This window comes from Crocodylus siamensis, chromosome 4 (genome assembly GCF_052110815.1).
Source record: "Crocodylus siamensis isolate JL-2025a chromosome 4, ASM5211081v1, whole genome shotgun sequence".
Taxonomy (NCBI): domain Eukaryota; kingdom Metazoa; phylum Chordata; order Crocodylia; family Crocodylidae; genus Crocodylus; species Crocodylus siamensis.
This window is the reverse complement of record NC_143398.1, coordinates 12894840-12909294: the sequence shown is the minus strand read 5'-3', so window position 1 is coordinate 12909294 and position 14455 is coordinate 12894840. Positions and strand designations below refer to the sequence as shown.

At 46.2% G+C, this 14455-nt stretch overlaps 1 protein-coding gene across 4 annotated transcripts in view; it reads right to left on the bottom strand.

The window, feature by feature from the left end:
- MCM10 (minichromosome maintenance 10 replication initiation factor) overlaps positions 1 to 2282 on the bottom strand; it is a 30257-nt gene extending 27975 nt beyond the window's left edge. For 2 of the 4 annotated variants that reach the window (XM_090041804.1, XM_090041806.1), the window contains exons 1-2: positions 2227 to 2282; positions 477 to 534 (exon numbers count right to left, since the gene is read on the bottom strand). In XM_090041804.1, coding sequence (XP_089897930.1) covers positions 477 to 483 — 7 coding nt within the window. In that variant the 5' untranslated portion in view covers positions 484 to 534; positions 2227 to 2282. Of the gene's footprint in view, positions 1 to 476; positions 535 to 1759; positions 1905 to 2226 lie in introns of those variants that run through there. The other 2 variants (XM_090041805.1, XM_090041807.1) reach the window with 2 other exon arrangements.
- Between the last annotated feature and the right edge of the window lie 12173 nt (positions 2283 to 14455).

The window sequence follows — 14455 nt, the reverse complement described above, 5'->3', positions numbered from 1 at the left end:
TTTTTTCTTTCAAATGTTACTATGTATAATAAAAAAATAAATGGGAAGGAAAGAAAGAGAAGGCAGATTTGTCATGAAAGGAGACAGAGGAGACTTTGGGGCATGCACTCTATTTTTCTTGGTCCTATACTTATTTTGTGTTTATTACAGAGGCTCCCAAACCATAGTGCCTGGACCATCCATGGTCTGCTGAGAGCTAGCAAGGCACACAGTGCTCACTGTTTTTCATTGGCAGCTGCTTTACTGCAAAGGAGAACCTAGAGGTTGGTAAAGATAGAAGCCAGATCTGACCAAAGGGCTCAGAGATCCCCCCATGGGTTCGACTAACCTGTCAATCTTAACATATGTCCCCACATACCCAGGGAAACCTAGGAACGAGGTAGCTGGGCAGCAGACCTGAGAGAAGGGAACAGAGTAGAAGAAAAAACAGACCGCAGGGGGAAAAGGCAACCAGACAGCAGAGAAATAAATCTCACCCTCCATGTTTTCAACAGGATGACTTCAGTAGAGAGCCCAAAGGAAAAAAAGTGTCATCTGTCAGAGAGAGAACACGGGCAAAATTATTTATTTGCAAGTTAAATAAAACATGGCCAACAGGAATAAACTAAGGACATAAACCATCCAAGGTTTCTTGCTTTTAATAGTATTCAGAATTGCCATTGTGAAGGACTCAGGAGGTCATGACCTAGGCACTACATGACATTGTCCATCCCCTCTACACATTTAAGAACAGAGGAGGCGGTTCAGGTAGAGGACTCCTGAGCCACTGAATGCAGTCCTTGCATTTCTAGGCAAGCCTTCATTCAAGGACTTCCCAGAACCTCCACTTTAAAGCCTTACTTGCTACAACCCAGCACAGTGCCTGAAACACCAACCAGGCCGCAGCTAAAAACAGAGGACATGGGCACCGCCAATGCAATGACAGGGACATAACAGCATAATATGCCCAGGTCACAGGAGGATCAGGAAAAAATGTCAGGGGGAACACACAGGGCAGACAAACCACGTGGCCTACCTAGTGCACATCTTTTCTATACACACACATTGAGTTTCTTTACTGGAGGGACGCTTTGGGGGATGAATTACAAGAACATAGCAAATGACACCCCTCAAAGGAGCCTAGACTTTAGACTCTGCCCAGTCAGTCTTCAGCAAACACCCACCCAGCTTTTACTGATGTTACCCAGTACGTATCAATGTACCACACACAGAGGTGCACCAATACATCGGTGCCATATCAGAACGGCACCGATATGAGGAAAATTGAGAGTATTGGCAATGAGCTTTTGTCGTCTCATGAGGCCGATAACGTGGCCAACAGATGCCGCATGCATGCGCGCAGCCACAGCAGGGGCAAAAGCCATGCTAATGCACCCATGCACAGGAGAATTAGTTGACTGTGCGTCAGCATCACTTCAGAGCCAGTCATTGCACATAAACACTATTTTTACACATGCAAGCGCCCAGCACTACGACTCTTGCAGTCGTACAAGCAGCGAAATGCACGTCAGCGCTGAGAAAATAGCAGCGGCGCTTCTGAACCTAAACACATAGAAGCTGTTTTCATTCAAAAACACACCACCGCCATTTTCTGCGCGGACATGCATTTCTTCATTCACACAACTGCATGCAACACAGCCCACGTCAGCCCGCGGCACGTAGAGCACGTTCGATTCAGCAAGTCTGCAACGAAGTGGTGGATTTCCGCTTCAGAGCAGCCTCCCAAAAAGCACGTGTACACACGTCCTGAAGTTAGCACCTGCGATTCCAAGTACTAGCGTTAACGCACACGTAGACGTCCCCCAAGGCTCCCTCCAGTGCCTGACAAAGCCACTTTCCTCAATGATCTTGCTCTTCTGGGGGAGCGAGATGGTCACTTGTTTCTGGAAAGAGGGTTTTCTGAGTGGAGAAAACCCCAGCTGCTCCCGGGAAGGAAAACAAGAGGTGCACCCAAGGCGGGGGGAGTTGTAAAAATGTCCCCAAAATGTGCAACACGTTTCGGGTGGGGGGCAACAGTTAGACAGAGCCCCCCACCCCGGTCATATACAGCCCTAGCGATGGCAGGGGAAACAGCACCCATCTCTTGGCTCATAGTTAAGATCAGGGAGATTCAGGCAAAGTCAAATGCAAATCAATGTATCTGACCCCCGGCTTGGGCGGGTATCGGGAGCCCCAAAACCTCGGACCTAGGGGCCCTACCCATCCCTTGCCCGCCACCGCACTCACCGGTCGCCTCAGACACCCGCCAAAATTCTAACTAAGCCCCACCCCCGCCTGGGAGCGACGCAGGCGCAGTAAGAGCCTCCGGGGCCTGGCAAGGGACGTCTGCCTTCTGCGCATACGCGGTAACACCATCCTCCCCCGTGAGTACATCACTCGCGCCATTTTTATGAAGGGCACCTCCCCGCCCCAGCTTCATTCTGCTCCTCCTGCTGTGTGTTTGGAAGCCATCTTGGTTGTGGGCAAGGAAGCTCGCTGGCGCCCGTCTTTGGGGGCGGGCAGTTTTCCCGCCAAATTCCCCCTGTAAGCCTGAGAGCAGGGTGACTGCAAAACACCTGGCTGGGCCCCAGGAAGGATGTAAGGGCGTTCTGTGGTTGCTGATCTAAGGACATCAACTAAATTAGTCGGTCTAATAAAAGATATGGCAATCAGGACTGGTAGTAGAGATGAGATGTTTTATGAGAACAAGAAGATTTTTGCAAAACAAAACCACAACATTTCATTGGAAGCTTTCAGGCACAAACACCCTTCATCAGGCATCAGAGAAAAAATTGTAAAAATTGTCCTGGGTAGAAAGGAAAGTTCATATTTCATAGGATTTCACAGAGGAGTCAATAGATGGAAACCGCCTCTGGGCAGGCAGTTCAGAGCTGGTGTGGAGCTCCGTGAGGGTCTGTGATGAATGATGCAAATTACTTTGGAAAACGAAGGCAGGAGCAGGATCTCAGGTGGTCACAGTTGCTTCCTGCTTGGGAAAAAATGAAGATTTCATTTAAAAAAATAATAAAAGAGATTGCATTTCCCCCAAAGAACCTTGTCTGCATGATGCTTTGTGGAAAAGCTGGTGATGCCATAGCAAGCAGGGCAGCGATGTCACAAGGAGCTGTGTCCTCAGCCTGTCCCGGTGGAAAGCACCAGTGAGGACGCTGCCCTGAATGGCAACACTGTCTGACATCCCTGCCCCAGCCCGACCGGAGAGTCCGCGTGGATGCCAGACAGGGCATGGTGCAGCCTGGGATTTTACCATCCCTGCCAGGAAGCACGAGCAGCTTGCTGCTGTGCCCCACCAAGAGGCTGCTGGGCACCTTGGCATGCCACTGTGCTCTCCAGGACCCGAGTGACAGTCTAAACTAGCACCCCTCATCCTGACAGGACATGATTCCCCATGTCCCACGCAATTTTTGAGCAGCCCAGCCCAGCCCAGCCCACCAACTACAAATGTTTCTGCCTATTCCCATTTGAGATTTACATCCTGCCTATTTAAAGCAGCACCCAAGAATTATGACAATTAAGCTAATGAAACACCTCTCATTTATTGCTTTGGGCACTTGGCAGAACTATGTGTACAGTCCGCTCCATTTGAGCGTGTTCTCTGGATAATCGAGAATCATCTCACAAACACGTCTGATTCCTGCCACTGAGAGAGAGGACCTGAAACCCCCCTTGCACAAAGTGTCCATCAAGTGCCCCTGTCCCAAATGACTGCAGGAATTAGACACAGAGGAATTAGACGCACACATCTAAACTCTAAGAAGGGTTATGGCTTGCTTCACCGAGCATATATATTGCAGTGCATATATATGGTAGTGTTGCCGGCACAAGGTGCCCGAGGGAGGCAACAATTGGGTTCGTTGCCCGGTGTGCGTCGCACCAAATAAACATACTGGGGGGAGAAGTAGACAGAGTTTATTTGAGCTCAAGTAAAAGGTGCAGGGAGACTGTATGGTCTCAAATCCCGCGCCCCTACCCCTGCAACAGTGTATATTTATACCCTGGTCATTTTCTGCAGTAGTTTTCCACTAGCTGCCCCCTCCCCCCCCCTTTCCCTCCTCCCTTCTCTCTCTGAGCGGTGCCCTTGCATTCCACAGATAACAGTTTTTAGGGAGTTTCAGCTTGCTTGCTACTCATCCTGTTTCCCAGTATTACAGGAGATTACAAAAGTCAAAGAAAGGGTTACAAAGGTTGGGGAAGGTGGGGGGCCCCTGGCTCCCCTGGGCCTAGAGCAGAGGGGCTTCATCGACACTCGTGGTCTTCCATCCCTCTGAGTTACCTAGGGTTATGCCCAGTGACACCAACAACTCCCCCCTTTGAGAATACTCAACAAAGTTTTGGCTGAGTTTTCTCATATTCTGAAGATAAAAAGCGATTCCAGGTATGGAGGGGTATGCTGAGGGGTTAAAGATAGGACAGTGTGAGGTCCTTTCCACTTCTCTTGGAGGGGCTCATCCTTCCAGGTACGAACGAGCACGGAATCCCCTGGCTGTAACGAGTGGACTGGAGCATCCAGCGGAAGAGGCTGCAAGTTTTTAGTGTACCTATGGAGAGAAGAAAGAACAGCAGACAGAGAGCACATATACCGTGACAAAATATTACATCCTATTTCCCACTTCCCTGCTAGAACCGGCGTCCCATTCATAGGCCATACCCTTCCAAACAATCTCAAAGGGGCTAAGCCCTAATCTTCCCTTGAAGAGGGCACAGATGCGAAGCAGAGCAAGGGGCAAAGCATTGGGCCATCGCAGAGAGGCCTCCTGGCAGATCTTTGATAGATGACGCTTGAGGATTTGATTTGTACGAGTACTGGGGATCCGGGAGCTCCCCCACTGATGGAATGAGGGCATGCATGTTAGAAATGGAGTATTGTTAGAAATGCACAGCTTGCATCTTGCACCCGATAAGAAAGAAACACTGCCAAGGACTTTGTTCCTTTCCCAGCCTTGCCACAGCTTTTCTTTTACTAAATCGCAGACTCTCCCCCAGCTTCTCCCTGGCCTTTCTCATACAGATTACAGAAGCTGGAATTCAACTGACTATGTCCTTGAAAGGGGGTGGGGTTTGAACTCTTGGTGACCTATAGTAGTCTCTGAGCATGCTTAATTAGCTGATGCACATTTACCTCTCCGCCCTGCATACTTAAGTAGTTAATTATACTATACATGCGATGTATGTAGCGATGTAACCACATGTATGCTTGTATGAAACGGAAGTGAGCTGTAAGAGTTCCTGTTTCTGCACACGTGCCCAGGAGGAAAAAGATAAATACAGCCTGCAAAATTCCTTGGTGGGTTCAGAGTAATCTGAGTTTTTGACTCTGCTCTGACCCTATTTGCAAATACACCTTTTGTGCCATCTAATGAGTGTGTGTCTGTGATTTTGGTGGCCTCCAGAGAAACGAACCGCTTTATGCATCATGCATATGGGTGTCAGCAGGTCTCCGCGTCCTCAGGGTGGGAGCATTTTTAGCTTCTCTGTCCGCCCGGGCGTTACCCCTGACTACATCTTGATTCTCTTTCTGATGCGCCTTACAGTGCATTACTGCCACTGCTGAGGGAAGTTGAACAGCTTCCAGGAGTCAGAGAATTTGGGGTCCATACTTCACTGGGGAGCCTTGGGCTGTCAGCAGTCCGCTTTGTTTCTATAGGCCAGCATGGGCATGCAGTACTCCAAAAGCATACCTACAGTCGGTGTAGATGTTGACCCGTTTCCCTTTTGACAGTTTTAGTGCCCGGGTCAGGGCTACCAGTTCAGCAAGTTGAGCAGATGTTCCGGCGGGCAAACCCTTGGCCTCAACAACATCATAGAGGGTCACAACAGCATAACCTGCCCTCCTTTGCCCTTCTACAACAATGCTACTGCCATCAGTGTACCACTCACAATCAGCATTCAGAAGTGGCTGATCCTGTAGGTCTGGACGGCTGGAGTAATGTGCATCTATGATGTCTAAACAATCATGCTCTTGTTCCTCCGTTTCAGGTAAGAGAGTAGCCGGGTTGAGGGAGGGGCAGGGCTGCAGAGTCACTTCAGGGTTCTCCAACAGCTTAGCTTGGTACCGAGCCCCCCGAGCCTGGGTGAGCCAGAGACCCCCCTTTGCGTCTAGCAGAGCCTGGACCATATGAGGGGTATACACCTGCACAACTCCTCCCAGCGTTAACTTTTCAGCTTCCTCAAGTACTGGGGCAGTTGCTGCAACTGCTCGTAAACACCCTGGCCATCCCTTGGCAACTGGATCAAGCTGTTTGGAGAAATAAGCAATGGGACGTTTCCACGCCCCCAACAATTGAGTAAGCACTTGCAGAGCCATCCCTTTTTGTTCATGCACATACAATTGGAAAGGTTTAGAAAGGTCCGGTAAACCCAGGGCGGGGGCTTCCATTAGTTTCCTTTTTAGTATTTTAAATGCCTTGTCGGCTTCTGAAGTCCAATAAAAGGGGTCATGGTCTGCCCCTTTTACACAGTCATATAGTGGTTTTGCCCATAGTCCAAATTCAGGGATCTATATTCTGCAAAAACCTGCCATGCCGAGAAACGCCCTGAGCCACTTACGGTTGCTTGGGGTGGGAACCTGGCATATAGCCTCCTTTCGTTCACTTGAAAGCTGGCGCTCCCCCTGTCTTATGTGAAATCCCAGGTATCGTACTTCGGGGAGAGCAATTTGAGCTTTATTTTGAGCCACCTGATATCCTCAAAGTCCAATAAAGTTCAGGAGGCTTACAGTAGCATTAAGGCAAGAGATTAAATCTACAGCAGCAATTAATAAATCATCCACATATTGTAACAAGAGGACTTCACGCTCATTATTCCACTCCTCCAAGTCTTTAGCTAAGGACTGCCCGAAAAGGGTGGGAGAGTTCTTAAATCCCTAGGCTAATACTGTCCAATAAAGTTGTTTCTTAACCCTTTTTCTGTCCTCCCATTCAAAAGAGAATATCTCCTGAGAGGGGGGGTCAACTGGAATCGTAAAGAAAGCGTCTTTCAAATCAAGAACTGAGAAATGAGTATACTGCCCCCCTATGGAGGCCAGCAAGGTATACGGGTTTGGGACGAGGGGATGAATAGTTTTAACCCGTTCGTTAACCTCCCTTAGGTCCTGCACCAGTCGCTATGTGCCATCAGGCTTTAGTACAGGCAAGATAGGAGTGTTTCAGGCTGACTGACACTCTCGCAGTATGCTGTACTCTAGGAAATGGTCTATAGTCTCCTGCAGTCCCTCTCTGGCTTCCTTTTTGATTGGGTACTGCTTGATTCGTACCAGACCTTTTCCCGGCAGTAGTTGGATATTAATGGGGGTTTGATATGTAGCCTTTCCGGGGACCCCCCTTGCCCACACCAAAGGGTATACCTGGTCTTCCTACTGGTTCCACTCCGGGGGGGCGTTCATAGCTGAGGGTTCAATCGCGAGGGTCATTATCCATGCATTTTCAGGGGGCAATGCGAGGGTTATTTCATCCTGGGTAAAATGCAGTGATGCACCTAATTGACAAAGCAGGTCTTGTCCTAGCAGGGGTGTTGGGCAATCTGGAAGGTAGACCAATTTGTGAGAAAGAGCCCGGTCTCCCAGAGCACATTCTGCAGGAGCATACACTGGGCACTGAGTCTTTTTTCCCATGGCACTCACCACGGTGAGAGAGTCCGCTACGGGAAGTTGAAGAGGTTGATTTGGGCCTAGAGCAGAGGGGCTTCATCGACACTCGTGATCTTCCATCCCTCTGAGTTACCTAGGGTTATGCCCAGTGACACCAACAGTAGTGCAATATATTGCAGTGCATTGCAAAAAAGACAGGGAGTCAGGGAGAACTGGTTTACCACTACTACTAATTTGCTGTGTGACCCAGGCAATAAATCTACCATCTGGGACACTCCGATTCCCTACCTGTGAAGTGTGAATAATAACGCTTGTGCACATTTATAAAGCATTTTAGGCTTTGCCAACCAAAAAAACTGCCTAAATGCTAAAGCAGGGGTGCATGCCACAAGTGGGACGGGCAGCCTCTGTGTGTAGGAGATCAGTGAGGGGGCAGGCACCACGGCTGCAGGCAGGGGAGAAAACAGAGCAGAAGGGACCACAGGGCAGAGAGCTGAGCAGACTGGGCAGTGGAAGGGGAACAGAGTGGGATTTGGAGGGCACAAGATCATGCCTATCAATTTGTGACATGCCTACCAAAAAAAGGTTGGCCCTCACTGTGTTAAAGCATCTTGGATCCAGCGGAGAAGAGAACTCCTGGCCCTTGACCTGTTTTGGGTTTCAAACAGAAATTTAATGAAACATCATGAAACAATGGTGATTTGTTTTGTGCACTTTTCTAACTATTGGCTGTCCAACACGTAACTGTGAAGTGTATTCTGTTAAAAACAAGGGTACAAAGCTTCTATTTTTGTACGGTGGCCTTAAAGCAAGAGCAAATTCTATCCATTTAGGAAAAATAAATCTAACATGCAATTAAACTCGGACTACACATGGCCACCTGTCAACACCTAAAATCTCTCAGTGAGAATCCTCCATATTTCTTCAAATTCAAAGATCAAATATAACAAAGAAATGGCAGTTCCTTTGCAAGGTTTAATTTCATTTGGTGTTTGGTTTTTAATCTTAACTGTTCCTTGCTATGCTTTCACCCTTGCTCCTTGCCACATCATACATCTTAAATATGATGTGTTATTTCTTCCTGTTGAAACCTGGTCCAATTAATGCCTGTGCATTACAAGTAACATTCTGTACAAAGGTCTTTGCCTTTCTAATGCCACTTTGAAATAGTTTTTGGTTTGACTCATGCATAAGTCATTTCTTGCTATGGCTTTTGTGTTGATTTGCTGTGTTCTTTTCAGGGATAATTATATATGAAATCAGATCTGTTATAATTAGCTTTATTCATCTAATCCTGGAATTCTGTCATTGCAATGCTGGAACTGTAGCATTTCTATCAAACAACTGTCATTACAGAACCCATGATAACTGCAAATCTTCCATAATAAAACAGAGAACAAGGAAAGGAGTCCATTCATCTTACTGTCACAAAGAACAAATTAAAAGGCAATGAGAAACTGCATCTACCATGGCACAAGCAGATTTTGGAAAAGGCTGCAACCAGATCTGTGAGGCTCTCACAGTGAGAGATTTCAGTCCATAGTAGTCCACATTTTTTGGATGCAAGTGTACGGGCTAGGTATTTTATTCTCAACTAACTTCAATGGTATTGGAATGCCAGAATGCAACTGTAATGCTAAAACCTGTCCTGTCCCCATCACCATTTACAGTAACTACAGTGTAACATGAAAAAATCACTTGCTGGTCTCTCTAAAATGGGGGTGCCAAACATAGTCTATGGGTTAGACCTGGCTTGCAGAGCTGTTTTACCCAGCCTGTAGGGCTCCCTGAGGGACCAGGAATTCAGTAGTGGGGCAAGACTGCCACCAAATTCCCAGCTACAGAGCCCTGCTGGGATGGTTGTCAAGAGATAGATTGAGGGGGAGAAGCAGCAGGGGGGCTGTGTTAGCACCACTTCACCACCTCTGCTACCACCACTTGTCCTGCCACTGCTGGGTCTGGATCTGGCTCAGGGGCACAGGAGAACTTGTCACCTCTGTCCTAAAATATAGGAACGTAAGTGTAGTCACATGCAGCCATGGTGTGAGTTGTAACCTGGCTCCTCCACAGGTCCCCCCCATCTTTATTATTGTCCCCCTAATATAGCCTTCTAGTCCTCTCTAGTGGTTGTGGAAGACATAACTATGATCACTCCACATCTGCCTTTCTTTATAAAGACCATGATTGTATTAAAGTTCATTAAAATATTGACAATAAACAATGATTCTTTAAACTATTTACACTGTGACACCGACCTAACACTATATAAGGGAATGTAAATATAGGAACACGATAAGAACATAAACGTTGCCATAGTGGGGCCAGACCAAAGGTCCATCTTGCCAAACATCCTGTCTGCAGAAGTGAAAAAGAAATCCAGGGCTACTATGTATGTTCACATGCATGACGTGCAAGATGATTTTAATGAGGAATCAATCACAAATATATGTACTACATTCTGAATGGTGCATTATTGTAATATATTATACTGATTTGGTACAGTTTTTTAAAATTTCTGTTGTGCTGCTGTTTACACCCCTGGGATGAGAAGACTACTAAACTTTATGGGTTATATTGGGCCTAATTAATGTTATGAACTGCACTGGGTAAGGGCTGATTAATCTCCTTGATTGCTAGTTTGGGATTGTGGAGGTCTCATATAACTAACTTGTGCACGTTGCTTTCTGCTACATTAATGGGGTAATTCTGGGTTTTTACTTCTTTACAAGCAAATAGACAGAAGCAAGTACTGAGCACCACCATAGGCGTTTTTAAACTTGGAGTTATTTTTAAGGAAGAGAGAAGAACAATGTGGCCTGGCCAGCTGATTGCTTGATACAGTCAAACAACCTGTTAAACCAAGTACAAACCTATACTGTGCTGTAGGCAGCTTCAACAGTAGGGGTGTCTGCTCCCTACATTTATTCTCTTTTCTCCCATCTTCTCTCCTCAACTCTGTGCAGTAGAAGAGAAGGGTAGATGAGTGTCCCAAACACCAGGGCTGAGGGCATCCCCCAGGTTTCTTGTTGAAACTGGCTCATGGGGCAGATGAGGGAGAGAGATGTTGGGTTAAAAGGAGAGCAAGCAAGAAAAAATGTGGCTCTGTGGCCTTGTAGGGCTAGCACTGCCCAGGAAACATGGTTTTCTGCCTCCTGCTCCTAATATTCCCAGAGTTGTCTATGCATGTCTATTAAATTGTCATTGGCTAATGTGCTGGGAGCTGCTTCCCAAGGCAAGATACAGGAAACTATCTTTTTTCCCCATGTTATAGCGATTGCCCTGTGGAGCTATAATGCCTCCATGCTTCAGATCATGGCCTTGAAGACTGGAAGGGAATGACCCTGCTGTCACATATGTCCCTTTTACAGGTCCCATGAGAAAAACTGCCCATATTTATCCAAATTATGAAGTGTTTAAAAATAAAGTCACAGGTTTCCATGCTCAAGAGATCCCTCACCCTCTCCTGTTCTAAGGGTAATTCTTTGTTAACATGCTTCCCTTTGCTCATATTTTGCAAATGCTTTGAGTGGAGCATCAGCTCTACCAACCTATAGATAGAACACATGCACCTTTGGAGAACAGCCTTGTAATACTTTTCCTTAGACTTATTTTTGCCATGAAACCTCTGGATGCCCTAGATGTGGCCTCAGAGATAGCAGTACTTGCAGTATGTATATGACATGATAGCTGCACACAGTCCCTGCAGCTAGATTATCTATGTGAAACCTGATAACTTGCATCACCAGATAGCTTGAAAATGTGCAAAATTCAGAACTCACTTTGAATCCATCTGGGATCCTGTGAAAGTAACTGGGAATGTTATGATCATGTCTAATGCTGGTTGTTCACCGGAAATAGCAGAATTGAATTAAGTTTAGATTCTGTGTGATCTTAGCTATAGTTGTCGGCATTAATTTCAATTAAGTGGAAACTTAATTCTTCATTTTCAGATAAAAATGTATTTGTAGACAACTATAACGGTCACTTTTTGCCAGAAGTGATCAGTATAACTATACTTAACGTAATTGCAACAGTGCTTTTGGTTGGGAGTCTAGCTGTAGCTCTGCTGTGACCTGAACTCCCTCTAAAGTTAATTAAATTATGCACACAAGACAGAAAAGTATTAAGTCTACTAGCAGATCTTGCTTTGAGGTGTCAACATCAGAGGTCACCACAAAAATCATATGGAGGGGCTTAAAAAAACTTAGTGAAGTAAACAGGTTGAGCGTTGGACTGGTTTCTGCACTCCATGGCAGATGTGTAATATTTGATGGGTAGTTAGGCAAATATTTGTTTTGAGGACATTTCACTTTTGAGTGCAGGTGAGGTGGGCTTGGCCAAGTAGTTGCAACAGTCTTTTGACTGTATTTACTTGAATCTAAGATGACTCCCCTACATCATCATGGGGAACAAAGCCTCACCTTAGATTAACACACAAAGTTGGGGGGTGGGAAGGGGAGTTGCTGACTATGACTCCGACTCCGGCCCTGAGCCAGTGGGAAGGGCAGGAAAGCTGCAGGGGAAAGAAGTGGGGGGAAGGCCAGGGGGCAAGCTCCACTCCCCCAGCCACCTGAGCCCCCTACTCACTACACTGAAATAATTCAATTACCCCCTATCCCAGACACTTGAGCCCCCAGACACTATTTCCTTTGCTATAACAGTGTATCTGTGTGTGTGTGTGTGTGGGCGGGGGTGACAAATTTAAGGTGACCCTCTGATAGATTCTATATCTAAAAGATTATAAGAAATTTACAAGTTTTGCCATATAAAGAATCTAATTATGGAGGAGGAGCATTGTATTAAATTCAGGATCGATTCAGATTTGAGTAAATATGGTAGATTTCCGCACCTTGTTCATCTTCCTCAGATTTTAATGTTTACAAAAGTCTTCGCGCTGGATTAATCCAACATGCGGAAGAATTCCCTCCCTCCCTGCCACATACTGGTATTACTTGGTACCTGGTGGGTTATGTAATGTGATTCTTCTGCTGCATTACAAACTGGCCACTCCTGGGGATTGCCCAGTGGTTGAGCACTTCTAAAGTCAATCTGTTTTTTTTTTAAGACAATGCTCAAACTGGGATGAAGAAGCACGTGGCAACAATTCCACGTGCTTGTGAGCTGCAGATACCACTCATGTCAAAGCTGGGAACCAGAAATCAGGCTCTGCTTAATCCAGGTTCATTGATCTTGTGTTTGGCTGGACAGCATAGCTATGCATCTTTTAGATATGCATTAACTCCTAGTTTCTCTAGTAGCTGTGCTCTCCTCAGTATAAGTTTTATATGACATGCAAGGATTTTTGTGGGTGATCTCTTTTATAGGTCCAGTAAAATGTATCACTTGCAAAAGTCCTTGCCTTGTGCATATTTGTTGGGCTAGCACAGCTACATCTCTCCACACTACCACATCTACATTTTATGCCAGTCCAAACCAGTTTCCTAATTTCTGTATTTCTGCTTCTCCTTACATATTTTCTATATTTCTATGTTCCCACTTTCTAAATTTCTGTTTTGTTACAATCAATACTCATCTGCAGTTTCTCATCAATGTGCAGTTCTAAGGTAGCTATTAGATCACAAAAGGCTGTTAGCTCTTGTTATGCCTTCATATCCCACAGCTAAAGACAGATATGGGGAAACAGGCCAAGGTGAGCTAGTGCTCCTAAATGCTGCTGAGATGCATCTCAGGTCCCTGCCTGGAGGGTCTTTCTCTCACAGTCAGGACCAAAGAAATCAGATTTGGAGTCAGCTAGGAATTTTCCCCCACTGCAGGTTAATTCTTTTAAGATGACACACATGCAGTTCCCTTTCTAAAATGCCTAAATACTCTTTAACAAATTCCCTAACATCACAAGAGCCCAGGTAACCTCCCATCTCCTGCAAAATAACGCAGAGGTCTTTTTTGGAATAAATATCCCAGGTTTGTTATACAGTGTTAGTTTGGTAGCTTGGTGTGTCAACAGACTTGCATGTTTTGTGGCCCCTTGCGGACAAAGTTAATACACAATTCCCCAGTGTGCAGGTGCAGACTCTTTTTACCTTGGTGATCCCTTCCAGATCCACGGTTCCCAAACCCCAGGCAAGGGCAGGATTTAGGCATTTTCACCACTGCTACCTCACTTTTCATAACCTTCCCTCAAAAGGACAACTTTTAAAATAAACAGCCACTGAAGGAGCAGAACGAACAGTGATGTGGATGGTACCTCTCCTTACAACACTCACTGACAGAGTCCAAGTCTCCCTCCTGCTGAGTGCCCCTAACCACTAGGCTCAGATCTGATCCATTCTTATCTTCTTCCGTTGGTCCCATGAATCTTGAATGTCCTGTACAGAAAATCTTTAATAGGAAGATGAGAGAGCATCCCTGGCCCCTTGGATAGTGAACAACTGAGTGCCCTTGTGTCTGGGCATGCTTCTGGGAGGTGCTAGACCTGGGTTTACGTGTCCCAAGGCAAGATGGGATTAAACCAAAGACTCCAGAGATAAAATACTGTGCCCACAGAAACCCTTTACAGCAGGGGTGGGCAAAATGTGGCCCATGGGCCAGATGCAGCCTGTCAGGCCATTCTATGCAGCCCACGGGGCCCCTGAAAAATTTAGAAAATTAATATTTATCTGCCCGACTCCCTGTCATGTGTCCCCCAATGGCTTGCCAAAACTCAGTAAGCGTCCCTCCACCCAAAATAATTGCCTGTCCCTGCTTACAGAAAAGCTGTCATTGTGGTGGTTTTGTGTGTTAAAAAGATCACAAATCTTCAGAGAAAACAAGGAGAGTTACCACAACCCACAATCTCTTGGAGGAATGACTTTCTACATCCAACATCAGCAGAGTATCAGATTTGTGGAAATAATGGACCAACACATCCATAGC